At 41.9% G+C, this 27,676-nt stretch overlaps 1 protein-coding gene across 2 annotated transcripts in view; it reads left to right on the top strand.

Moving 5' to 3' along the window:
* Positions 1-25,927, top strand: part of HEG1 (heart development protein with EGF like domains 1) — a 55,210-nt gene extending 29,283 nt beyond the window's left edge. The window contains exons 6-21 of one of the 2 annotated variants that reach the window (XM_081924669.1): positions 164-490; positions 2,545-2,808; positions 5,212-5,553; positions 5,892-6,224; positions 7,609-9,012; positions 10,008-10,124; positions 10,231-10,350; positions 10,943-11,022; positions 11,705-11,763; positions 12,807-12,967; positions 14,688-14,822; positions 20,528-20,570; positions 20,720-20,757; positions 22,012-22,099; positions 23,378-23,552; positions 24,945-25,927. In XM_081924669.1, the coding sequence (XP_081780795.1) occupies positions 164-490; positions 2,545-2,808; positions 5,212-5,553; positions 5,892-6,224; positions 7,609-9,012; positions 10,008-10,124; positions 10,231-10,350; positions 10,943-11,022; positions 11,705-11,763; positions 12,807-12,967; positions 14,688-14,822; positions 20,528-20,570; positions 20,720-20,757; positions 22,012-22,099; positions 23,378-23,552; positions 24,945-25,094 (3,836 nt within the window). In that variant the 3' untranslated portion in view covers positions 25,095-25,927. Of the gene's footprint in view, positions 1-163; positions 491-2,544; positions 2,887-5,211; positions 5,554-5,891; positions 6,225-7,608; positions 9,013-10,007; positions 10,125-10,230; positions 10,351-10,942; positions 11,023-11,704; positions 11,764-12,806; positions 12,968-14,687; positions 14,823-20,527; positions 20,571-20,719; positions 20,758-22,011; positions 22,100-23,377; positions 23,553-24,944 lie in introns of both variants that reach the window. The other variant, XM_081924668.1, reaches the window with a different exon arrangement.
* Positions 25,928-27,676: the final 1,749 nt, after the last annotated feature.

Here is a 27,676-nt window from a genome sequence, read left to right as displayed (position 1 = left end):
CTAGCATTCATTATTTTTATTGGGCTGCAGCGCGCATGCCCCCCTTCATGTTTTCCATTTGATCTGCATGATTATAAGAAAACTACATAATAAAACTTGAGATACTCTTTCTATACCTGGAGACGGCATACATCATTTTTTTTTTTACTGTTGTGTGTTTCAGCTACTGAAGATCTTGATCACCAGTCAGCAAGCAGCTCAGATACAGAGAGGAGTATTTCTAGTTCTCATACTGACAGGGTAACTGTTTCAGTTCTACCTGACAGAGGTGGAGAGAGGACAGTACAAACTCTAAGCAACAACAGCATTTCTCAGAACACAACACAAAAGTCCATCGCCGGTAATACTGAAACCTCCAGCTCTTCAGCCCTCCCTAATTCTTCTTACATGTTGACTCCGGAGCAGACCAGACAGACGAATTTGTCAACAGAGGACACTGATTTTATTGAAGCAGCAGTTACACATTCCCAGTCCCCTTCAGAAGCAACAGGTTAAGAATTAAGATCTTCTGTTTTGTTACACATTTGAGAGCACTGGTTTGCCTTGGCTGGTGTAAAACCAAATTTCCTGTGGAAAAAGAGGGGATTGCTCCCGATCCTAGGCAATGAGAGAACGTTCACATAAACTTTGTGTTATAGCCCTGGGGACTCTTGTTTGTGCTTAGAGGACACCTTTGAACAATTTAGCCCTTTTATGACATCCCTTTTCCAGCCCCACCCATCACCCCCTAAGGGCTGATCTGAAGATTACACACTCCCTGGAAATCAGCATCCGTGTAGTAAGTGCCCTTTCCCTCTCAGTGGTATTGTTTATATAAGTCACCATATGAGCCAGGGCAATAATGTTGGGACTTTCCACACACTCCATGGTGGCTGCTATCGATCATGAGTGGGCTGGAGTAAAAGGAAACGTTTCCCGTTGTGGCCCCAACTCCTGTGGCGAGCTATGCTGCGGCTTGACTTGGGAATGGAAAACTTTCTAAAGGGATGTTGAGCCCCATAAGGAGTGTAGCCTTTTCATCACCTGCTCTGAAAATCATTTCTTTTCGCCATACTCCAGGGCCACTTCATAAGTTACAGCGTTAACATTGAGTTCACTGATGAACACTTCCATGTGGTGACACTTCCATGCGAGGGACATAATATCTGGTCACATCCGTACCATGCATTTAAAGCACATGGCTTTTCCCCAAGGAATCATGGGAACTGTCATTTACAATGCACACTTAACAAACTACAGTTCCCAGGAGTCTTTGAGGGGAGCCATGTGATTTAAACATATGATGTGAATGTGACCTATAAATGGCTTGTCATCTGAGTGCCAGTGTTGTGCATTCATTCATAGTAACTGCTGGAGTAGATGATCTCAAAACAGTGTCAGCAATCCACATGGGGAGTGGCTTCCAATTGTCATTTTATTTAAGAAGCAGCACACATAGTAAATGGTTACCACAGTTAAAATATTCTACTCAATTAGGAAGTTCGTGCTAGTGATTTTTTGAGTCTTGTAGGCCTCGTTGGGCAGATGGCATTAGCAGATTCTTGCTTTTGGAACGCTTGGGAAAGGAAGCTGCTGTAGGAACAGTGCTGTAAAAAGATAATAACTTCTCTTACCAGGTCTCTTGTTAGGCTCACAGTGGCCCCAGGGGCATAGCATTCCTACCCTGGAAGTGTCTTCCTAAGTCAAAGGTCTGGGTAACTCAAGACAGTATTGAAAAAGGAAATTTTTACCTAATATGTACTCTTCCATCGCTCTTGTGAGACGCAAATACGGGCTTTTAGGATCTCTTAAGCGACACAAGCAAGGCTGTAGGTGACACATACATCTCTGCTTTTGATTTAGAACATCTCACTAGTTGTGGCCTCTGCTCTGGTTAAATTCAAATGGAAAAATCCACATTTTAGCTTTAGTAATTTAGCTTATTAGAGTTTCTACTGATTAATTCCATTGACCTAAATGGAATATGTTGCCCAACTAAGACCATGCCAGAGATAATGAGACGTAGGATAGTGACTACCTCTTCTAATTGGATTGGCTAGATGAAGCCATAATGAGTTACTAGATTCGAAATTTTAAATTAGGTTAGGAAAGATGAAAAGCAGGTGGCCACTATGGCACATTTTTTAAAGAAACTATAGGGGATACATGATTTTGTCTACTCATGGGAAAGCTCCCAGCTCATTGTGTTTTTCTTTTCTCTTTACAGAATGTTTGTTGTTTTTTAAAAAAATGAACACCATAGAATAAATCTAAATAAGCAAATTCTCCTGAAATGTAAAACATTTCCATATCATTAAAAAAAAATACAGAAGGTTGTATTTGGATGAGATGACAGTGACATTAGCATGATAAACTTGAAAACTGAAAATCACGATTTTTATAATAGGCTGCTATCCTAAACACACTTACAAGATAATAAGTCCCATTGGACACATTGTGACTTACTTCTGAGTAAATGTGCATACAGTTGCACAATTAATGTATATGCATAACTTTAGTCTGAACTTGTAGACAAAGTTCTAATTCCAGTTTGTTCTCTTCTAGATGTTAGGAGTAGCCAGCACACATTCAACAACTTTGGTTCAGAGGAAAGGGTTTCTCAGACTGAGAGTATGTTCTCTACTGCCACATTCATCAAAAGTGGAGATGGAACATTAGGATCTCTAATTATCAAGAGCAAATCCACAGATGCAACAGAGCTATCAACCTTTGATCTGGAAAATGTCAGCTCTTTAGATTTAACCCAGAACTTGTCAACCTCAGCCCAAAGTGGAAAGGAAAGTTTCCCATCTACCCAGATGGATTTCAGTGAGTCCTCAAAAGAGCATTTATTTACATATTCCTCCAAAACTTCTGCCTATTCATCTTCTGCAATAGATCTTTCAAGTGAGTTTTCAATTTTTGTTATTGCTTCGGTTAGAAATCGGCTTTTTTCCTGTCTGTCTATGTAGTTTTCTCCATAATCTTCCCCTTATTTCTTCCTTTTTAAAGTAACAGTCAGCTTTTAACTATTGTATTATACACATGAATATGAACGACTATAACTTTGCTCTTTGCGACACATCCACACTTTATATAACTGTCCTGTGCACACGTTATACCTTTAGAGCACAGTCAAAACACATTCTTTCTCTCAAAGAATTCTGAGCACTGTAGTTTACACCTCACAGAGTTACCATTCCCAGCAATCCTTAACAAACTACCATGCCCAGAATTCTTTCAGAGAGGAACTGTGATCCGAATATGCTTTAGAGGTATAATGTGTACACAGCCAAAGTGTTTTGTATACATTTGTGGTTCCTGTGGCAAAACATATGAAAATGTGCATAACGCATGTATGTCTTTACACACACAAGCACATGCAACCGGAGCCCCTGCTATACATGGAACAAATATGCTTATCATGTAAAGCAGGGGTTACCAGTAGCCCCACTCTGCAAATTGGGCTGCTGAAATAGAGAGAACTTAAGGGGAAACCAGGACTGGATTTCTGTGTGAAAGGAATGCAGTTCTGCACAACAAATTCCTGGGCATGTGTTCAGAAGAATTCTTACTTTGCATTCTTACCCTTGCCTCAGCCCCAGCCCACTGCACTGCTATTTCGCATGTGGTGGACTTCAAGTTCCAGGGGGGAAACATAATACAAAATAGTACATCTGAAGTCTGCTCATACCTGATTAAAAAATGTGAGGTTGCCCTTAGGTGCAGCAATTTCTGCTGCTAAAAAGATACGCCATTTTTAAACTGGGTAACAGCTTGACTCTTTGGCAATAGAAGAAGAGTTTGGATTTGATATCCCGCTTTATCACTACCCGAAGAAGTCTCAAAGCAGCTAACATTCTCCTTTCCCTTCCTTCCCCACAACAAACACTCTGTGAGGTGAGTGGGGCTAACAGACTTCAAAGAAGTGTGACTGGCCCAAGGTCACCCAGCAGCTGCATGTGGAGGAGCGGAGATGCAAACCCCGTTCCCCAGATTACGAGACTACCACTCTTAACCACTACACCACACTGGCTTTCAGGACTCAGACCCTTAGTGTTGTGCCATCTACCCTTTAGAATTTCTTCCTGTTAAATATTAGACAGGCACTGTCTCTGTCAACTTTTCAGTACCTACTGAAGATCTTCCTCTTCCAAAAAGCCTTTTAAGGAGATATCTTTCCTGGTCTATATCTGCATTGCAATTTTTTTAGATGTTTTAATTGTTTTATCACTTGCATATTTGCCAGCCTATGCTCCTTTGGGAGGAAGGCTGAGATGATGATGATAATAATAATAATAATAATAATAATAATAATAATAATAATAATAATAGCATCAACAATAACTATTGTGACTTTCATGCAATTGTTTCCTTGGCACATGTCCATTCTTTGTATTCCATCCTTGAAAACTCTATTATTATGATCTATGAAATTACACACAATGTAAAATGCAGCTCGTCAGCATTTCTGCTTGTATAGCAACACTGTTAAGCATATCAAATAGCCGCTGACTTCAAATGCCCACTGTCCAGTTTCTGCACCATTTTTTCATTAAAAACATTCTGTGCTAGTCTTAATTCCACTTCAGACTTATGAAAATACTCCAACTCCATGGAACCATAAAAAATATTGTGATGTAGTCATCTGATTTTCTATTTCTAGACCCAACATGTACTGGAGGCCACCCAGCCAAATACATTCTCAAGTCTCATTAAAATCAAAATAATTTTTGCCTATATCAAAAGGATATAAGAAGTGAGCACTTAAGCCTAACTAACAACATCTTTCTTTGAATTGTAATCATGCTGTGTGGCATTAGTTGAAAACCTTTGAGGATCAGCTGTATTATTATGACTTTTAAGTGTTCATACTTAAAATAATCGAAAGAAGCGGTACCTTTGACAGGAAGTACGAACACCTAAAGGAATTCAAAGAAGGGATGCATATGAAATTTGTATTTTCCTCTTCCCCAACTACTGTATTTTTCTGTGTATAAGATTAAGGTTTTTGCTATTAAAAAATTAGTCAAAAATTGGGGGTTGTCTTGTACATGGATGGTGAATGCACAGGGGTTCAGGCTCTGACTCTGGCGTGGGCAGCCAGCTTCCCTCAAAAAATCTCAAAGTTGTTCTGTTTGATGTTTAAAATATTGATTTCTTAATTATGGTTAAAAAAAATAGGGGTTGTCTTATACACAGAAATATACGGTGTATTCTGTTTCGATTTAGGTACTGGAAGCAGTCTTCAGCCAGTTAAAGTGTCTGATGTGGAAAGAAGGCTTTCTGGGGCTTCTACAGACAGCATATACCTGTCAACTACATTCATGCATGGTAGAGAGAGGACCTCACGGTCTTTACCAGATAACAGCACATCTCCTGATGCAACAGACAGTACCACTTACAATACTGAAACTTCCGAGTCTTCAGATCTGACCCTGAGCTTGAATCCCGGAGGAGAAACTCATAAAGTCTCACAAAGTGAAGTGCAATCCGCTGGATCTTCTACTGAGCACCTGCTTCAGCATTCCTCTGAAGTTCCAACGTCCCCATCTTCACCAAAGGATCCGTCAAGTAAGTTTTCTTTAGGAAAAAAAGTGAAGGAAGAATTGACTGTACTCACCATAGTTTGCATTATGTATGTCTATACGTGCTGTAAACACCTAGAATTCTAAAGAGCTTTATTTTCATGTATATATTATGTATGCATAGGTAGATGTGTGTGTGTGTGTGTGTGTATGCATACACACTTACAAATTATCAAGTCTCATGATAAGCAGTTCTGTTATAAGCTGTATAATTTGTTCAGAGCATGACATTTGAGTTTGGGGTTTTTTTGCAGCAAAAGAGGATCTGGAGTACAGTATGAACCAATGAAATGTTAAAATTTCATTTTCAAATTCCTCTTTCAGTTCTTGCAAGTAGTCATCATTCAATGAGTGACGCAAGCATTTCACACTCTTACACTGAAAGCACTTACCATTCAGCAACTTTCAGCAAAGGAGACACACAAACTCTACAATCCATAGTTAACAATACGTTTGCTGAAGCGACTGAAAGAACGTTTTCATATATAGAAGAGTCCAACAGCTCAGAACTAAATCCTTCCTCAGCAGAAGCATACTCTAGAAGGACTGACTTCTCAGTAAAAGGTTTTGATACTTCTGGGCCTTCAACGGAGTCTTTCCAAAACTTCAGCTCATCCAGGACACCAACTTACTCTTCCTTCCAAAGTGAACCTGCAGGTTGGTTTTTATTTTGTACCCTGCTTTACCTGCCAGCACTTATCAATACACAATTATCACCCTAATTGCATATTCTTCAAGCTCATGTAAGCTTTACAAGACAAGGCAACAAGTTTCATTGAACTATTATTTCTTGTTGGTGAAACTGAATGAAGATGAATCTGTAAAAGGTATTGCTTTTGTGTATGTCTTTCTATTCTTGGGACCAACAATTACTGGATGTCCACAGTGATCCACAGGTAACACTAAGCCACGCTTAGTGCAAACAAGCAAGTGTGCAGGTTCCCGGTCCTACTGCTGCTGTGAACAAAGCTATGGTTTGATTTCTCAATATGTCCAAACCTGGGCTTGTGGTTATATCTCACTCTGCACATGCTACGAGCTGAAACCAAGGTTTGTTCTGAAAGTGGGCCTGTCAGGGTGACCTCAGAGAACAGACAGATTTGTGAGTTCATCAGGTCCCCAGCTGGGAGCATTCTGGACTAGAAGAGCTGGAAGAATTCTCTGGGATTTATTTCCCAGAAAAGCCTGCCAATCTTAGAGCCATAGCTCAAGCATTGTAAAACATTTCTCCAAACCTTTAGGAGGTTAGGATGAAGTAATTGTTGATATTAGTTAGGAGATTTAAGGAAAAATGGTTTGGATTTAATACTGTGAATTGTACTTAAGGAATTTGTTTTGAGTTATTTATTATTGTCATAAGCTATGCTTGGCACTTTTTAAAAAGTGTGTAAGAGAAAAGCGAAATGAAGCAATAAATGTAAAGGGTTAGGGTTAGTTTTGGACTGAAATCCTGTGGACACTTCCTTGAGTGTAACCCCCAGTGGGGTTTACCTCTGAATAAGCATGTATAGCATTGCAGTCTTAACACCTAATCCTATACATGTCCAGTCATAAGTAAATCCCATTTGGTTTAATAATATTTACTCACCATCTCTTATCAGCTGGCAACATAAAATGACGCATTTACAGCTCATTTTATGCAGAAGCTCAGTCCAATATTGTGAGTTACTTCAATAGTCACTTATTCTCAGTAAGAACAAGAAGATATTGGCAAGAAGAGGATATAGCCTTTTGCTGTCTTAGTTAATTGTTGTTAATATTCCTTCCTACCATGATTATTGTCTAGGATTTTTTCTCTGTATACAGTTGTAACATAAGCCATCAAACCGCCTACGGCCATGAATTCATATAAAATGATAATGGAAGTTACCAATAATTGCTACCTTGAGGCTTTTTTTAAAAAATGAAACTTTTATGGATTTTTTTTGTTTTAATGTTATTACATATGGAATCTGCAACTAGTACTGTTATTGGGGGCCCCAATCTGTATCAGTAGAAATTTCATGCTAAGAATTAATAATAATTTTTGCTTGTATTTTAGACACTGGAACAGACTACCAGCCAATGAGTAGCACTGACACTGGAAAAATAATCTCTGTTTCTCATACTGACAGCACGTACATTTCAACCACTTTCACAAGGGGCGGAGAAAGGACGTTACTGTCTATTCCAAAAAGCAGCACATCAGCTGACTCATCCGAGAGTTCCACTTTTTATGCAGAAATTTCCAGCCCTTCAGAGTCAGCACAGTCCTCATTTTCTGTGACCCAGATCAGAGGAAGCAACATGTCCTCCGGCAACATGGGTTTCTCCACACCGTCAACAGAACCGTTGTCTGTACACGCCCTGAAAACACCGGCCTACTCTTCCACAGTCAGTGAGCTGCATGCAACTCAGTTATATTCGAAATTCGAACTGACACCTGCTGGCGGCTTATCATTCACACCTTCCTCTTCAGCGTCACTGAAACAGGATTCACTTCCACCCACTCAGCTGCCAACTCTGTTTTTGACCTCAGAATCCCCTCTTCCATTGTCTTCCTCTGCTTTCCCACCCCTGCTTTCACCTTCCCCTCAAACACTTTTGCCAGCTTTTTCACGCAGGCAGTTGCCAACAGCACTGCCCACGCTGCCCCCATCCTCTTCTTTATTGCCTCCTCTTTCCTCAACACTGTCGTTGCTGCAGCCTAGTGAGCCTTCGGAAAGCAGTGTTTCTATGGCTGCATCTGAAGGGACAACTGGAACAGACCCACCCACAGCTGGAAGCTCCAACAGGCCATTCAGCAACCAGACTGAGATATACCCACTGAAGGACAGCACTGATCTGGGGACAACAGGGTCTTCTCTTATTCTGACCCAAACTACTGAACAGCTCACAGACCACTTGTCACCTATGACAGTATCCCTAGATGAAACCAAGGGCTCGGAGGGGCAAAACGTTTCTCTCCCAGGGACCAGGGTTGGAAAAATGCCTCCTGTTCCGACTACGTCTCCCACGTACAGGGCCGAGAGTACCACAGTTTCAGAGACAGCCAAAGCAACAACTGCTTCATTGCCATATACAACCACTCTGGAGGATGCCTTCAGTTTGGTGGGGGTAACCACAGGAAAGAACCTTGTAAATATAGCACACACAACGTTAGGATTACCTACGTTGGCCTCAAGCGTGGATTATGTGGTCACTACAAAGCCTCGGAAAGTACGTCCTCCCCTTCCCACCAAGACGCCATCTTATGCCACTGGAACTCCCACAAAAGGGATGGAAACGAGCATTACCACTGCTTCTAAAACCACTGATTCCAGAGCCACTACTGCCCACCCTCCCAAAATGTTTCCTTCCAGCAAAACCACTGCAGGGACCGTTTCTGCTTCACCGGTTCCCACCAAAGCCACTACATTTGCACGGGGAGGAAGTCCAAGGACATTTCCAGCTTCCCGTGGAAAAGGTAAGCCTTCTCTGAGAAATGATGGAAATGGGTATAACACGAAAAATGGATTTAATGGTGCTGTATCATTGCACTTTGGGATGGGAATTCATTTGGTAGATTATCTTTTTTTAAAAAAAGTGGTTATGCCTTTCTACAAAAAACAGAAACCATCTACTCTGGAGCTCAGAATCAAAAATTATTTGGAGATTGGGGGGGATAGGTTTTTTAAAACACACACACATAAAGCATCTATAGGGGATGAAACTGAAAGGGGACGCAGTAACACCTGTCTCAAAACAACCCAGCAGTGTCCACACAATGTTGAATGTCTGTTGAGGTGGGGGAAGGATCATCTAGAATAATAAAATGGAATCTGCAGAAAAAAGGGCATGGCTATCCCATCTCTCTAGAACCCTGGAGCTCTCTACAATGCAACCTCTTGTTGCAGTTATGTACTATAGTTATTTTGTAATGCCTTTACTCCTTTAGTTAATAGAGTGTGCCAGTGTTTGCTGGCCATATTCTCCTGCATTTAAACAAGGCAATGACCTATGGTTGAAGCCCTTTCTGCTGTGCCTGCCTCTTGCACAAAATTATGTTTGCGATGTAGGCTGAATAGCGCTTTGTCTCCAAGGTGTAAGGCTACATTGTGAAGCGCACCACTTCTTTATGGCTTGAAGGTGCCCATTGCTGGTAATGCTCCAGAGGTACCCCACCTTCAGAATGCCAGAAATGAGACTCCGATCAGCAGGATGAGTGGAAGCTGGTTCTCTGTGTGTTTTGGGAAACCAGCAGTAGCCATTCATTGGATGGTTCTGGAGAGTGATCACCCCAGCAGCGTATAGTCTATTTGGCTTGACTTGTTGGTTCTAGGTATCAGAAGAGGAAGCTTTTGTGTGCATGTGGGTGAAAGGTGCAGTGCACTACCTTGCTTGTTGAATGTGGGGGTTCAGAGGTGAATTTGGTCACATCTGTTGATCCTGACTTAATTCTTCAAATGCTTTATTTCACAGCTAATGCGTGCACCGCAGAGACTTGCCTTAATAATGGGAAATGCATTGTGGATAACTTGATGGACAAATTCCAGTGCCAGTGTTCACCTGGTTGGCAGGGAGAGGACTGCAGTACGGGTAAAGGAGGAATAATGGCAGCCCTTTCCATCAGTGCTTTACAGCAGTGAAAAGTGGGTTGGTGGACTTCCATTCTAAAGACTGTGGCTTTTTCCTTCTGTTTCAGATGTAGATGAGTGTCTGTCTAATTCATGCCCAGCCTTGGCCACATGTACTAACACACAAGGTTCATTCCATTGCACGTGTTCCCTGGGCTACCAGATGGAGAAAGGAAAGTGCAATTTAGGTAAGAGAACTGAAGAAACTGGGGGTGGGGACAAACTTCTTAATAAAACATAAAGCCACATTTAGCTTAATTTGTTATTATTATTTTAAAAGGTTTTACTAGCACCGGCTGCTTCTTATTACCTAAGTTCAACTAACTTATCCAATCCATGATTTTACACTTCAAGACTTTAAAGGAGTAGAGAAGATGTGCATTACGTTGTTGGATTCAACCATGCATCAGCCACAGCTAGCATGATAGCATGACCATAGGGAATATGAGAGTTGCAGTCCAACAGTGGCTGGAGGACCATGAGTAGCCACTGCCAATCATTGTAGACAATACTGAGCTAGATGGGCCAATTGCCTGACTTGTTATAAGGCAGCTTCCTGTGTTCTAACATTAATGTATGATTGGCAGTTAACCATGTTCTGCTGTGTAATGTCTAGTTTGGGACTTAGATACAAAACTTCCATTTAAATAAAAAGACATGTTTCTATTTCACTGTTGTGGAGAAAAGTTAGGTTTCCTTGGCATTCAGTGTGTGTGTACATGAAAGAGAGAGAGAGATCTAGCCCTTAAAATAGCTAACGAGTTATCTTCTTGCCTTCAGTTCGAACCTTTGTTGGCCAGTTTAACACAACTGGAGGGCAGTACTCCGAGTTTCAAGTTGAAGAAGCTATTATGAACATGGTAAGTGTCAAAAGATGCTTTTTAAGCGTAGTATTGAACTGACAGTGGCAGCTTGTGAGGAGGCAGTTTGCTGAAAGAAATAAGGGGGCTTCTTCTCCTTGCCCAGCTCTTTTACAGAAGGCTCTCTTATCAGGGGCATGGCTGGCACCTTTGCCTGCCCTACAGCGCAGTAGAGTTTGTCTTTTAAACTTGTGAATGATCTTAGAAAGTTCTCCAGCACATCCTAAAGTTGTCCACCGTGGACAACTTTGCCCATCATGCTGCTTCTTGCCTTTTTCCTCTCGTGACCCATGAGCTTGCATTCAGAACCTTCACATAGGAAGCACTATCTGCTCCTCAAAGGTTTAAGCAGAGCCAGCTCCAGATTTGTGTGCAACAGCACACATGCACCCAACACACACACACACCATGCCTATGCCTCTCCTTTGCAATAGGTGGCCCAAGTTCCTCTCTCATGTCCCCATGTGCTGCTATCTGTGGGTGACCAGGACCTCCTTACACACTGGGGGGGGGGGGGGTGGAATGGTGGTGAGGGACCACACCAGGCGAGCAGCAGCAGCCCAGCTACCTGGTGCAGCTGGGTTCGGATGCATGGCATGATGGCGAAGCTCGGAGCTCCTGGCTCAATTTGCAAAACAAACAAACAAACCAATACAATGTCTGTTCAATTTTTTTTTTACAGCTGAACAATTCTCTTTCAACATTGCCAGGCTATTACACTTCCACTGTTAAAGCATCCAGGTAAGGATCATGAAAAAGTAAAACCATCACTTTTGGTGGCTGAGCTTTGATTTGAACTCTTGCCCCGGGGGTTTTAATAATAATAATAATAATAATAATAATAATAATGATGATGATGATGATGATGATGATTATGTTATTATTTATACCCCGCCCATCCGGCTGGATTTCTCCAGCCACTCTGGGCAGCTTCCAGCACATATAAAAACTATTTTATACTGTGATATGTAGTCCACAGTCCCTCCCACCCCCCACCCATGATACTGTGCCATTAATAATTGGGAGGAAGAGAGACTGCAATAACACATTCTTTCCCTGGTTCTCTTCACCTCCAGTCGGTTAACTCTTTGCCTCAATTGAAGACTGAAGCTTTCTGGTACAGGCTGCAGTCTTCATTTACCCTGTAAAATGCCACAAACATTGATGCTGCTATAGAAATAATAAATGATACCTACAAGAGGGAATTTGGGCAGGAGCAGTTTATCATGTTGAGTAATAAAAGATACCGCTCCTGAAATTTTCTCGTGTACACAACTCTAAAGGAGCACAAGCTCTTTTCCCCTTTCCCCTTGATCAACCTGTGACTTCTTTATATTGCATGGAATTGGTGCAATTTGACAAAACAAACCGATAACCCTTCCCTGCAGTATGTACATGTTGCTTCCAGCCAGCACACTAAGTCACAGGAATGCACCTGCTCTGAAGATTCTTAATGGAATCAGGCATGCCAGATTTTCTAGCACAACCAGCATTGGCTTTATAGTCAGGTCCTTGGCATGGTCCTAGTCTTCCCCCCGGCACCTGCAAAAGTGGTAGGAGCTGTGCCTGAAGAAGGGTCAGGTGGGCACTTTGACTCCAGCAGCCTCTGAAGTGCACTGCCTCCCTGTCTTTTTGATATAAAGCACCACAGGCAAACAGATACTGCCAAGCCAAGACTAGGAAAATGCGTTCATGCTGTGTGTATGATATTTGTACCGTTCTCAAATAAGTGTCGTGGTTCTACAACTGCAGGATGATGATACAGACTTTGCATTTTCTCACAGGCAGTCGGGCATCATGCAAGTGTCTGTCCTGAGCACCTTTTCTTTGCTCTCCAATGTCACCCTTTTTGAGGTTGCTAGCACCGTGCGAAGCCACATCCGGGCCTGCAAGGCTCCTACACAGACTTGCCAGTTCATCTCTAAACTTACACTGCTCCACAGAGGTAAAAAGACATGGTTAAACACTGTGCTTTGGGGTTGGTTTTTTTCTTTTTCTTTTTCTTTTTTTTAAAGAAAGTTTTCAAAAGAACATTCTGTCTTTTCTTTCTTTCTTTCTTTCTTTCTTTCTTTCTTTCTTTCTTTCTTTCTTTCTTTCTTTCTTTCTTTCTTTCTTTTTAAAAGCTTGCTTTCTTCAAAGCTCTCTTTGAAAAGCTTTGTTTCACTGAAACCTAAAGCCTCTTGAAAGCCTCTATAGGATAAAATAAAGATTTCATTCTCACATGTGTGAGAAGCTTGCCTCTCTACAAAAACATTCTTGTAAGTAAAATATGGGACACACCGTGGGGTTATGGTCTTTGTGTACAGGCTTTTCATGTCAGGTGCGGCATTGAATCCTGACCACATGGTATGAACCTGTCAAAATTATGGGGCAACACTTCTCAGAGCCACAGGATGAGAGTTGACAGTGCAGGTTTTAAAAATAAAACAGTAGTACTACTAATAATATAGATCTTCAAATTGATTAGCTTACCAACAGTTAGATTTTTTCCAAGGATGCTAATCCTTAGTGGAAAAGAAGGGAATTGAATTTTTTTAAAAAACCTGATCACAGTCAGAACTGGCAAGGTTAATGGTATTTCAGTTTCCAACCCCTAAGGATGCACAGAGGAAACACAAAGTAACACAAAACCACAAAGTTAAATTACCAATCCAAGAAAATGGGCTCTACCGTAACCAGTAACCTTTCCATCAATGAGAGTGGACAAGCATACAATGGTACCTCGGTTTAAGAACAGTCTGGTTTAAGAACAATTTGGTTTACAAACTCCACAAAACTGGAAATAGTGTCTTGGTTTGAGAACTTTACCTTGCTCTAAGAATGGAATCTGAATGGTGGAAGGGCACTGGTGGTCAGAGGCCTCATTAGGGAAAGCGTGCCGCCGTTTAAGAATGGATTAGGTTTAAGAACGGACTTCTGGAACGGATTAAGTTCGTAAACCAAGGTACCACTGTTTTGAGAAGACATCTATGGCAATGGCTTGCCTCTTCAAAAGTGTATGGGAGAGTGCGATGCTAATGACCAGTACCAAGATAAAGGTCTACCAGGCTTCCATGCTGAGCATGCTGCCTTATGAAGGTGAATCATGGCCATTTTACACCCGCCAAGAGTGATGCCTCAATGCCTTCCATATGCCTTTATTAGGAAGATTTTAGACACTGCATGGCAGGACAGAGTCTCAGTCAAAGTTGTGCTCTCCCAAGCCCACATTCCCAGCACGTTTGCACTTTTGTCTCAGCGACATCTACGCTGGCATAAAATCATGCACAAATAACACAAACACAGATCTAAAAATTACAACAGTAGTTAGTAGTATACACAGCTATTACCAACACACTGGAAATGCTTGGATACTGGATTAGCAAGATCAGCTGGTTAGGTTTTTTGTCATTAAGAGATGAGCAACAGCTGTACAGCCTGGCACCTTAGCAATGGTGGCATTTCAAAAGGGAACAATAAGGGTCAAACAAGCGGTAGGAAACCTGTGGATGGTGTAAACTGCTGTCTGGCAACATTTGGAGGGCCACAGGTTTTCCCCATCCCTCACTCACAAAATATCTAATTCCAGTCCTGATATCTGTAGAGAAAGAATCCAGTGAAGGTGCACTTTCCCTCTGCCTAGTTAATGACCTTCCCAATGTTCTTTTTTTTTTTTTTTGCAATAGTTGGCGGCCTGTGTAAACACAAAGATCCGGAATGCGACAAAGAAACTTCTGTGTGTGTGGACTTGGACGGCATTGCAGTTTGCAAGTGCCAGGCTGGATACTTCAAATACAACAAACTGGATCATTCCTGCAGAGGTATTATGCACTGTGCAGCTGGATCGCTGGGGTTCATCTTTAATCTTTTGGTTCCAGTTCAAAGGATATTCCGCAGATCAATGTGATTTCTTGTATTTCTATGCGTGCCAAGCCCTATGAATAAGTATTAAAAGCTTAGGTTTCCTTCTCCCAGTGCTCGTTTTTCTACAGTAGAAATTGGGGATATGGTCTCTTGCTTGCTCTCAGTGCAGCAATAATATTATCCTTTTACACAGCATGCTGTGTAAGCCAGAAAGATCCTATGAAAAGAATAAAAAGGGGGCAGGCCAGGGAGGGGTCTGATATGCCTGTGGCGAAAGTTCAGTTTTTAGAGATGACATAGTGTGGTTATTTCTGTCTCTGTTTTGTCTGATCTCCAAGGGAAGTAAAAAAAAAGATAATTGCTTTTTATTCACAGGCTGTTTTGGTGGATCCTTCACAATGTTCCAATTGAGCTGACCCAAAGTGTGAATTGCTTTTTCATCCCGAAAAGCAGATAACACATTTAGAAACATGATCCAATAGCATTTAATTACCCTATTGGATATCTTTTAGATTGAATCCAGTTCAGTCCGAAATAAAATAGTATCCCCGCTGCTTGTTCAGGAACTCCATGCTAACTAAGCCATGTGGATGTAGCCTAGATCCTGTCTAGATTTCAGCAATATGACCTCACTTTTTCTGTTAATGGAAGTAGCTGCAGTGACCTTCCATTAGTCTACACCTCAGACATTAATTAAACATGGAGAGACAGAAGAACTTCAGAAATCTGACATCTGTGCTTGCTCTGAGATAACCCTCATTTTATTTTTGTAGTTCTCTGCAAGCATTCAGTTTGAATTTGCAGAGGCTCAAACATGAACACGGATGCTGATTTCCGCCCCCTTGGTTCCCTGCACACTCTGGGGGCACCCCTGGCCAATACACCTTCAGCATTAGCCTGAAAGTGATGCTTTGTTCACATGGAGCATTTCCAACATTGGAATAGGAAACTGTGTCAGTCTGCTTTTATCTATATAATAAGTAATATTATAAAACAAATTATCATAAAGACAAAAATTAAAAACCTCTTGTAGAATCTCACATTCACTTGTGATTTATCAAATCAGCGGAGGCCAAAACCAAGACAGCACCTTACAATTCCTCTTCCTATGCTCCAAGGCCCCTCAATCCCAAAATAAATTTTACTTTAAAAGATACAGGTGCCCCACAATTTCTGGGGAGTATGGTCCCTGGCACTTGGGATGTTGTGCTTCTTTTTCTCTTCCCTAACCCGCTCCTTTCACTTATATCTTTATTCTCTTTATTCCCCCCATAACCCCCAGCTCCTTTTTCTTCTCTGCATGGCCATCCAGCATCCTTCTACCCCCATCCCTGTCCAACGCCTTTCTCTCTTTGCTCCACAATCATCCAGCTTCTATCTGTGTTCCAGCCCCCCTCCATTCCCAAGATCATCAAGGCATCTTCCTCCACCCATCCTCTGAGAGGAATCCTCTCTCACCTTTCTATGGACACAGGAGTGAATCAACCAATTCACTCAGTCATTTGCTAGCAGCAGCCACAAACTGGACAACCTGCAGTTCCACTTGCTCCAGACTACAGCGTCTGAACCTCTCTTGGCCAGAGTTAAGTGCAGCAACACCAAGTTTGGTTTAACTTAAATTCTGCACCACTCTAGATTGGTTGGGAACTCCTACACAAGCACCCCATTAAGCAACAGCTGTGTCCTTGACCAGCTCTGGGGATACCTACATTAGTAATCCCAGCAAAACTGGGAGATATGACTGAATTATGGTCCAGGATGCCCTCTTTGTTGGCAAATTTCCTGGGGAGGAGCCAGAACTAGATTTCTGAAGTCCTGTCAAGTGAGTGAATGAGGAGTGTATGTGACTCTTATGCAGGGTCAGGGAACAGTAGAGAGAAACTGGATTTGGCTGGCTGGCTGGCTGGCTGGCTGGTGAAGAACAACACGCTGCCAACTCTTAATAAGGAGCTTCCCTGCCAAGTTTATAGTGCCATTTGGTTCCAGAGATTTTCTGCATGAAAATCAACCTAAACTTTGGCTGTACAGTACTTGTCTAACAGATGCAGATTTACCTGCCTGTTTATCTGTCTTGAGTTCTGGATCTCAAGCATTCTGTTGATGTGTCCTGCATTTTGAAAATGGTTGTGTTTAGACACGGTGGGTGGCTGGGTTCACTGCACAGCAGAAAAAATATCCAGATGTGTTTCAGTGTTGGTGAAAAAGTGGTTTCTGGCTTTCAGATAATAGCATGTTTTGGAGTTAACGCTTTATACATTCTCAGAGGGGTGGAGGCAAGGTGCCAAACCTCTCCCGCCTTCCATCAAGCATAGCAGCAATTTATTTAACTTGCTCATCCCACTGTTCTAAGCTGCTCACTTGAATAGTAGAGGGGTCCCTTTTATGGATGATACATAAAGGGCAGGGCCGGAACACCACATAATTGTTTGCCAATAAGGAACGTGTAGGGCCTAACTTAAAAGCACTGTGTGCAAATTGTTTAGCTTTGTGGGCTCCAGCAAAACATAGCTGGGAAGCTGCAACCAAGTTTCATATTTCACTTTTCCTACCTTCCTTATCTTTATTAAGCTCTGTAGACCACATATAAATGCGGCCAATAACAATCAAAGAGGATTGTCATCTCCTTGAAAACTAAATACAATCTGAATTTTGGCCCCACTAAATAAATAACAGAATCAATTAATTTATAACATAAAGATGAAATGCAGCATTTAAACAAATAGCATCGAAAGCCCTGTATTTGCATAGGAACGACAGAGCAGGCTCCACTGCTCACTCCACACTGTTGCTGCACTTGCAGCAGTACTTCAGGTTTGTTCAGTGGAAAGGGAGAAGAGGAAATCCTCACTACTGAATCCTCAATCCTGAACTATTGCTGTTCCGATTGCAAATGTTCACACACACACCCTTTTCCAGTCTTCGGCATGGGTTTGGTCTCATTCCCTTAAACCCCCTGAAATGTAGAGGGATGAGTCTTTGGTTCAGCATTGATTTAAACCAGTTGACTAGCAGAGGTCACTATTAATCCACAGGGATGCCGCAGATTAAAGTATTAGAAACAACATAGAAAGCTGCTTTATACCATCAGGCTATTTCTCCATTTATCCCGGCATTGTCTATCCTGAATAGCAGTGGGTCTCTGGGGTCCTAGGGACTGGTTTTTATCGTTACCTGCTAACTGATCATTTTATCCAGAGATGCCAGGGATTCAGCCTGGGAGTTTCTGAATGCAAAGCATGCATTCTGCCTCTCGTTTCCTATGCCTTCTGGGACCTTGTGAATGCTAAATATGTGCCATTAGGGGGAAACGACATGTAAATCTGTAAACCAAAAACAGCCTCTGGAAACTCTAGTTTGTATCCAGTGCTGCTATCACACTAGAGCAGCAGACTTCACTTTGCACAACAGAACTCCTTTTCATCCTTTTGCCCTGCAGTCTCCTGAGCACCCTCAAAATCTGCTCCAGAGGCTTGGATAACTCTCTGGATCAGATTTTGAGGGTACACAGGGAAAGGAGAAGGGGAAGTCCCACTGCAAAAGTGGAACTCCCCACTCAGTGTTGGATACGACCCTGAGACACTGAGCAAAGGAATAGTGATGATACTTAAACTCTTTGCCCTTAGCCATTAAAAAAACAAAATCAAAATCACTCCCAGCTGATTTAGACTGAGTTCATCTAAAGTAGTTTTTTGGATATCTAATTTATTCATTCTCTCTCTCTCTCTCTCTCTCTCTCTATATATATATATATATTCTCTATTACTGAGATGTTCTCATGGACATTCTCTCTTCCCCCTCTCCCCAAAGGAAAAATTAAGTGTGCCTGTATCACTTTTCCATGCAGGGGATGGTTATGAATGGGAAAATGGCTACAGTCAAAGAGGTGAAAGCCTCCTCTAGTCCTGGGCGATATATCGATATATTGCCCAGGACCAGTATGAGGAGCAGACCGTGATGTCAGCTTCATTCAGCGGTATATCGCTGATGAAACCACCACCGCTCCTGATTCCCCAGTGGGCGCTGCTAGCAGAGGGACTCAGGAGCGCCGGCAGTTTCACCACCAATATATCGCTGAGTGTAATCTCCATCCCACTCTGTCCTCATACGACGGAGCCGCCAATACAGCCTGTTCCTCCCTCTGCATCTTTAAACTGCTTGATGGAGGAGTGTGCAGCTGTCCTTGCCTCAGTTGAGCAGTTAAAGGAGCTGGTTTCCGTAAGCTGGCAGTGGGGTGGGGGCTTTGTGAAACTGCTCAGCTGAACGGTGGCCGCTTCCCACAGCAAGCCAGCTCAGCTGGGGGGGGGGGCAGGGAAGTTCCTCTCCCCAGCTGAGCTGCACGAACAAGCTGCACTGTCCCAGCCTACGAGCCTGGGTGAGAGCTGGGGCAGTTTCACCTGGTGTCTCGCGGGCAGAGGCCAACGCATCTTGTTTTTTCAACATCACGGTATATCGCCAAACTGTGATGTTTGGCTGGCAATACACCGCAATGTTGAAAAGCAGATACCGCCCAGCCCATGCCTCCTCCCCTCCCCACCTTTACCCCTGTTCCTCTGCTCAACACTGCAGTCTGCACAGGCTGCTTTTGGTTAAAAATGTATTTGAGTGAAATGTGGACACCGCTGCAAGTCTTTTCATATGTAGCATTGCTGTGTGTTAAGAGTGACCTCCACTGGCCAGCTGGTTTAAATGCATCAAGTTACTTACCTAGTATTGTCTTATTTTTATTACCATATTTTTCGCTCTATAAGACGCACCAGACCACAAAACGCACCTAGTTTTTGGAGGAGGAAAACATGAAAAAAATATTCTGAATCTCAGAAGCCAGAACAGCAAGAGGGATCGCTGCGCAATGAAAGCAGCAATCCCTCTTGCTGTTCTGGCTTCTGGGATAGCTGCACAGTCTGCATTCACTCCATAAGACATTTCCCCTTACTTTTTAGGAGGGGAAAAGTGAGTCTTATAGAGCAAAAAATACGATAATTTATTTGTAATCCACGCTTTTGTGATAATATATCAAGGGGGTATACAACATAGAAGAATCAAATCTTCAAAATGCATCCATAAAAAAAATTATTAAAAACTTCAATAAAACATAATTAAATGCCAATTGGTGAAAAGTAGAAAGTTCTTATTTCAAGGTCTTCACTCTGCTTTCTCTCCCTGAATGCTGCTCCACACTACATGGAAAGCCAAATTGTGCCTTAGGGAGACTGAATAAATGTGCTGGATCCTTGAGAGGAACTCTCTGCCACTCTGTTCCTCCCTGGTTCTCTAAGCTGAGCTGAGCCAAGGTTTGAACCAGGCTTGTGTTAGAACTCCCTCTTCACTAATGCTGGGTCCCATCCGCGCCACCCTGCCAGCCACTACTGATTGCGCCTATTTATTGGCCGGAATATAACAGAATGGTGCAATTGATTCTGGACAACCCAAGATGTGTTCGTGTTGATTGAAGAGCAGCCGCTGGTCATACCCAGTGGAAACCCACTTTTGAAACTAAGAGGACTTTCAAAAGCAGTTTTTCACAGGCGTTTGCTGTTTAAAGTGGGCAGGGATGTAAAAAAAAATAATTGCACTGAGTTCACCTAAAGTAGTTCTTTGGATACCAGCAATGATCTTTTTCTGTCACTGAGATGTGCTCATGGACATTCTCTTTCTCTTTTAGCTTGTGAAGATGGGTATAAACTTGTGAATGACACTTGTGTGAGGTACAGTAAATTATAGAAATCTCTTTTCTTTGTTTCTCATTCCTTTCCCTCCTGCTCATTGCCATCACTAGTCATTAACACATTTTGATCACTTTCATATTGGTTCAATTAACACTTAATTGATTGGAAACTTTTTTTTCCTGTTTCAGTTGCCCATTTGGATTAGGAGGATTCAACTGTGGCAATCGTGAGTATCTGGTCTAGCAGCTCTAACTCCCAAACTGGTTTTGCTTTTCTTTCAATAAGTTATATGGTCTTTCAACAATAGATTTCCAAAACAGTGTATGACCGAGGCTTTAAAGGCAGTCACTTATAGCACATCAAAAACCATTCATTTAAAACCAACAGATGTCTAAGCAAGCAGTATTAAGGGATCTGTACAAATAGAGCAGAGCAGAAAAAACATTATCAAACCTAATTTTTAGACATTGTGAAAAAGAGAGCCAACCCTGACCCTGGAAGGAATACAGAGAGGAAGCCATATAAGACTCCTCTCAGAGGCCATTCCAGAGTACCACAGTTCCAGAGGCCACAGCAAAGAAGGCCCTTCATCTGCTGAAAGCTAACGTGGCGTCAATGTAAAATGGTTCTTTCAGCAGGCCCTGTTGAAAGTTCTTCATTGTCTGGGTGGGAGGATTCATACAGAAGGAGAATTTCTGTGAGGTAATTTGAAGCCAGGCAATTTAGTTCTTTATATGTCAAAACAAAGCAGGGACGCGGGTGACGCTGTGGGTAAAACCACAGTGCCTAGGACTTGCTGATCGTATGGTCGGCGGTTCGAATCCCCGCAGCAGGGTGAGCTCCCGTCTTTCGGTCCCAGCTCCTGCCCTCCTAGCAGTTCGAAAGCACCCTTAAGTGCAAGTAGATAAATAGGTACCCCTTTATAGTGGGAAGGTAAACGGCGTTCCGTGTGCTGCGCTGGTGCAGGCTCGCCAGAGCAGCGATGTCACACTGGCCACATGACCCGGAAGTGTCTGCGGACGGCGCTGGCTCCCGGCCTCTAGAGTGAGATGAGCGCACAACCCTAGAGTCTGTCAAGACTGGCCCGTACGGGCAGGAGTACCTTTACCTTTTTATGTCAAAACAAAACCAGTACAGCACACTGAATTGAATCCGTAAACCAGCCAGCAATGAGTTCAGAGGTTTCAAAATATGTAAAATATGTGTATATCAACTAGTACCTGTTAATTGTCTCTGTGAGCATTTCCTCATAGGCTAACTAGTTTTTCCAGTTCTGTCAAAGAAGCTAAGCTACATCAGTGAATCTTTATCCCATACCTGATGGTGGCTTTGTAAGCATTCCATGACATAAGTGCATCTCAGAGGTTAGCTAAGGGAATCTTTACAGGCATCAAGAAGGTGACAGCTTCACATTATTGCCTATACATAAAAGATGAACAATTTCCCATTGAAGCAATATTGTTTCTGTTCTTTGCTTTAGCGTATCAGCTAATCACCATTGTGATCGCAGCAGCTGGAGGGGGACTTCTGCTCATCATGGCGATAGCTCTCATTGTCACATGCTGCCAGTAGGTATCCTAAGCCAAGTGCCTGTTTTTAAAATAAAATACTAAATACCCGTCATGGGGAAATTGTTTATCTATTGATTATACTTTCGTTGAACGAAATTGCACCTTTAAAATGTTTATTGTGATTTTGCAAAAATTAATAATGTCCAAATGTTTCAGAGCTGTATCTCAGCCATATCAAGATAAATGATTTGGCAGATATCATAAATACTGAAAAGCATAAGTAAGATCTGGCAGAAGCTTCTTTAATTTTTCAAAAGAAAGGGATATTATCGTTATATTTCTCCACCACCACCACCATTTGTCCACTAGAGCAGTGTAGTATCTGACTCCCTGCTAAGGATGGAAGAGAAATTTGATGCACTTTGCATTTTAAGGCAAACTTACTTAGTCAGCACTTTCTGAAATGATACGTGAAATGAAACACAGCTATCCTTCAAAGAAACTTTCCTCAATTTTGTGATGCAGTTCTCTAGCCAAGTAATGCGTTCAAAAATACATACACTAGGGTGCATGTTGTTGTTTAGTCGTCTTAGCCGTGTTCGACTCTCTGTGACCCCATGAACCAGAGCATGCCTTGGAAACTCTCACTTTTTTCTCAAAGCTTCTCCTTTTTATGTACATAGAGTTTTCTTGGCAAAATACTGGAGCGGTTTGCCAGTTCCTTCTCCAGATGGATCACATTTAGTCTAACCTCTCGGCTATGACCTGTCCGTCTTGGGTGGCCCTGCACAGCATAGCTCATAGCTTCTTCGAGTTATTCAAGCCCCTTCGCCACAACAAGGCAGTGATCCATGAAGGGGTCAACTGTGCATAGAAATGCATATATCCGTGAAAATAACATGCAAAATGTGTTTATTTGCAATGAAATGGCTTTGCAAAAATGAGTATACTAGGCAACATTTCATACCAAAAAAAATGAGAAATTTGCAGTAAAACTATGATTTTTCATGCGGTTTTTTTAAAAAAATTCAAACATATGTGGAAACATATTCTGCATACCCTTATTCCCCACCCCAGTCATAATTGTGTTTTCACAACACCCCTGTAAGCAAGGCTGTGCAGAAAGAGAGAGCAGCTGGCCCAAGGAAATTCAATGAGCTTCATGGCTGGTTCAGTGAGGATTTGCATCCGCGTCTCCCTCATCCAAGTTCAACCACTATTCCACACTGGCTCTCTTATGGTTATGAAAAAGATGCATGGGAGTTTTATAGCTATCTCCTGTCCTTTTCATATGGTTTGCATATAAATCTTTATTTATTTATTTATTTATCCCAGGAAGAATAAAAACGACATAAGCAAACTCATCTTCAAAAGTGGAGATTTCCAGATGTCGCCATATGCTGAGTATCCCAAAAACCCTCGAGCTCAAGACTGGGGGAGAGAAACCATTGAAATGCAAGAGAATGGGAGCACTAAAAACCTACTACAGATGACAGATGTTTACTATATGGTAACTAATCCTCAGCTTGTACATGTGCGTTTTAACAAAAGTCCAAAGGTTCTATACTCAGTGATATATAACCAAGGTTACAGTCAAGATAATTGGTTTTGAGCAGGGGCTGTTGTGCAGTCAGTGTATGTTCCTGCAGGCCTCTTATGCTGATCTTGCCATGGAAGGCTTAAGCTAAATGAGAACTTTATTGTCTCTCTCCATAAAGAACAGAACAGACACAGGAAACGTTCAACTTCACCTAGCCCCAGTTAAGTCCATTGCCACCTAGTGGCAAAACTATGTCTATGCATTCAGATAGTCCCGCCTTCTACAGGCTGCCACAATTAGAGCATACAGCCGCTATAGCATCATAATAGTACATGAATTACGATGTAACAATCCCCATAACATCCAACAGTGATGTCTTTGTCTTTCCAGTATGACAGATTACTAAGATCTTGGCCTTGGGGAGGGCCAGGAATATTGTTCATTACCTTCATAGCTTCCCCTTTGCCCAATAAATCAATGGAATCCACCCCTCTCTAGCTAAGTTATGCTGAGAGAGAATGATTAGCCCAAGTTAATGATGATGAGCTTCATTGCTGGGTGGAAATTTGTATCCAGGTCTCCTTTGTCTTCATCCTATAACATATGACAATGATAGCAGCATACTGTATCTCCTACATCATTGATTCCTACCTGGCTGTGCTTCACCCAAAATAGCTGCCCTGGAGGCGTTCTCCATACATGTGCATCGGAGTACAAAACAGATGTGCTGTATTTTCTATGTACTCATTGGTCTGGGTTGCAACGGCTATGATCTGTTCATGCCAGGAACAACTTGTGAGAGAAGCTTGCTTTCCAGTATGCTAAGGAAGTATTAGGCAGCAATATATTTTCCTAGGTTGCATCTGATTGGTATAATTCTGTTTCCAAAGCTTTGGCATTCCAGATTTTTGGTTTGGAAGAGAATAAGAAATAAAAGTGAAAAGAGGGATTCAGAGATATTACTGTGTTTACCTTTGTCATGCATGGTGGCACTATATAGACATAATACTGTAATAATAACTGCTTCTATGCTCTGTTTTTTGTTTTAATTTCATGGTAATGTTGTTTATATAAGTGTGTGTGTGTTTTAAAAATTATATACCACAATTCCGTCAAAAATTTCAAAGCAGTGCATTATATACATAAAAACCAAACAGATTATTTTTTTCTTCATGAGCCTGGTGGCCTAGAATGCTCAAACAATTATTACTGAACACATCTGCTTAAGCTCTATCAGAAGAGCATATTACCTATTGGAAGCATTTGTACCTTCATGTATTATTATTAAAATCCCACAAAGGATGTGCTGACTATTGAACCATTTTTTCCCTTCCTTTCTGTGTCCATGTCTTATCCTTCTAGACAACCAACCCAAGGAACCCTGAACTAGAAAGAAACGGGCTGTACCCACCTTACACAGGTCTTCCGGGATCCCGACACTCCTGCATCTACCCTGGCCAATACAATCCTTCCTTTGTTAGTGATGACAGCAGAAGAAGAGATTACTTTTAATGGAATTGCAGGAGAGAGATGGGAAAGTGAATGGAACATCGGCCATTGCCTGCTGATTGTTTTCTGGGTACACATTAATTATACAGCTCAGATGCTGGCATAGTTTGTATACAGAAAGGAAATTTTGAACCCTTGGAGGATACTGAACAGGGTTGTCCGAAAGGAGCCATTTGTAGCTGCTGTTGAACAGCAATGGGAAGGCACGTGTAAAGAGCAAGTCAGCACACAGGCCTGTCTAAGAGGCAAGGGAGAAGCTTAAAGGAGTTCCCTTGTGTACATTCTGCATCTTTTCCTTATCACTAATTGTGTCACATAATGTGAATTTGATAGTAGATCACTAAAGCAAAGCTAACAAACGCTGTGGATGACACTCTAAATCTAACGCCAGTAAAGTGTGTTGTGTTTACAGTTAACAACTAGTGCTGTGTTTGTGTTGCCCACATTTTATGCAAAGCTGCGTTGAGTGGATTTTATGGAAAGAACCATTTCTCTGTCACCAGGTATCTATTAATGGGTACTGATGAGATAGTCACAGAATGCCGGGGATGTGTATGGGAATGTGGCCTAAGGATGGGGGTTCTGTGTGTAATGTGCAAAGTTCAGGGTCCTTTTTCTTTTCTTAGGATAATGCATCTTCTTATTTCCTGTTTTGTCATTCAGTTGTGTATTGACTCAGTTGCAATGGTGCTTGCTCCTGCCCTCTGTTTGCCCCCAATTTATTACTGACCATTGTCTTATGAACAGTAATCATTGCTTCATGCCCATGCCTTCTCCAGCCATTAATTTTTTCTTCCTCTGTGAACTCTTAGTGAATTGATTATGCCGGTCTCATACTATAGAACCATGCATGCACAGACACACACACACATACACGTGTGTGTGTGTGTGTAACCAAAATGGTTACACACCACCAAATGGTGTGTGAGGATTGCCCACAGTAAAAATGGGGGTGTGGGGTGTTTTATGATATTCAGGTTTACAGTATCTGAAATTTGAGCTCAGAAAATAAAATCCTGAAATCATCAGATCAGGAAGAAGAAAAAGTGATAGGAATCTGAAACTCTGGCTGAGAATACCTGAAGTGCCACAACATGAGCCCCCAAATTTGGTTGGGATGCTTGTTGAATTTCACAGGCAGCTGACTGTTCACTTTTAGTTTAGCTAGGCTAATCACCGTGATATGAGACCAACAAACTGTGATATGAGACCAACAAACTGCTGCTACCAGACTAAACCCCACAAGAGGTTGAGCTAATAGAGCTGGTTTAAACGGCATACAGCCAGCTTACCAACTCAAATTTTCCCTCTCGTTAACTCATTGTCCTTTACTAGCACTTAAACCAGGGTTCCAAGTCACTTGTAAATCGTGATGGTTGGCCCCAGAACCACATTATTCCATATGGGAAAAGGAATCTCATACTGGAACGCCCTTTTTGTGGTGTATTGAGTTGTAACCTAAAACATCTTCTCAGTTATTTTTTTTTTTGTCATTTTCAAAATGTTCATCCCTTTGCTGCTGAAGAAAAACATGCTTTTGCCTCTTTCTTCCTCCCATCCACATAACCAGGGACCTGGTGTTCACCCACTGCAACACTAAATAGCTCACCTCCCATAGTTATTTATTTTAGGATTTCCCAATCCCTGGCAACACTTTTCCCCACCTGCAAGGCTAGCCCTGACCCATTCCATATCGTGGAGATAAGATATAGTACAGAAGATGGCTTAACTTTTATGCAGGTAGCCGTGGAAGAAAGCAACCAGGAAGCATTTTAAGTGGGATTGGTATCATATGTAGCTGAACCCAGACCCAGGTTCTCTTGTGTATAGCTTTTCCTAATGCAAAACAACTTTTGCTCTCTGAATGTTCTAAAGAAGGTGTGGTTTTATGAGAAAAGAGGACTTTGTACAGTATGCAGGAAGCTGCAGGGCGGCTGAGTGGTGACGCTTGCAGCTTAATCATGAAGGATTTGGAGGCAGTGATTAATAGCTGTAGAGCGGCATGTGTTTGTTTCAGATTGGGTGAGTGAGGGAAGATTGGGTCAGGCCAGAGGTGTTTCTTGTCCTGCACTCCTGTATCCCATAGCAACCACTTCAAAATTGTGAAAAAGGATGCACTTCACCAGAAGGCGTAAAAAAAGAAGGAAATAATCCAAGGATGTGGGAGAGAAAGGAAGGCCTGAGAAAGTGGGAGAGACTTACACTGTCTGTGTACCACTTCTGAATACATAGGCTAATTGCCAGTGATAAAACTACCCTCTGTGACCATGTTATCTTATGAATTAAGTTCAGCTATAACTATAGTCCATGACATTTCCGAGGCTCCAACCTCAGATTTCATTAGTCATAGAATAGGCTAAGATACCATTCCGTATAACGGCTAAATTCACAAGCTTAACTACATCAACCACTTCTGCAAGCAGAAAAGGACTAGGGAAAATATCCTGGGCAGTCTAGTTCCTCTTGCCCTAGCTGTACCTTTTCTGCTTTTTGAAATTATTTGGGAACAATATTTCTATTTTTTAAAAAAAAGATCAGCTGTGTTCAGGTCACTTTACTGCTTTCTGTATTGCAAATTGCTTCAG

Source organism: Podarcis melisellensis (assembly GCF_964234715.1).
Source record: "Podarcis melisellensis genome assembly, chromosome: 1".
Classification (NCBI taxonomy): domain Eukaryota; kingdom Metazoa; phylum Chordata; class Lepidosauria; order Squamata; family Lacertidae; genus Podarcis; species Podarcis melisellensis.
Note: the sequence above shows the minus strand (reverse complement) of the source record. Positions and strands in the feature narration are given on the sequence as shown.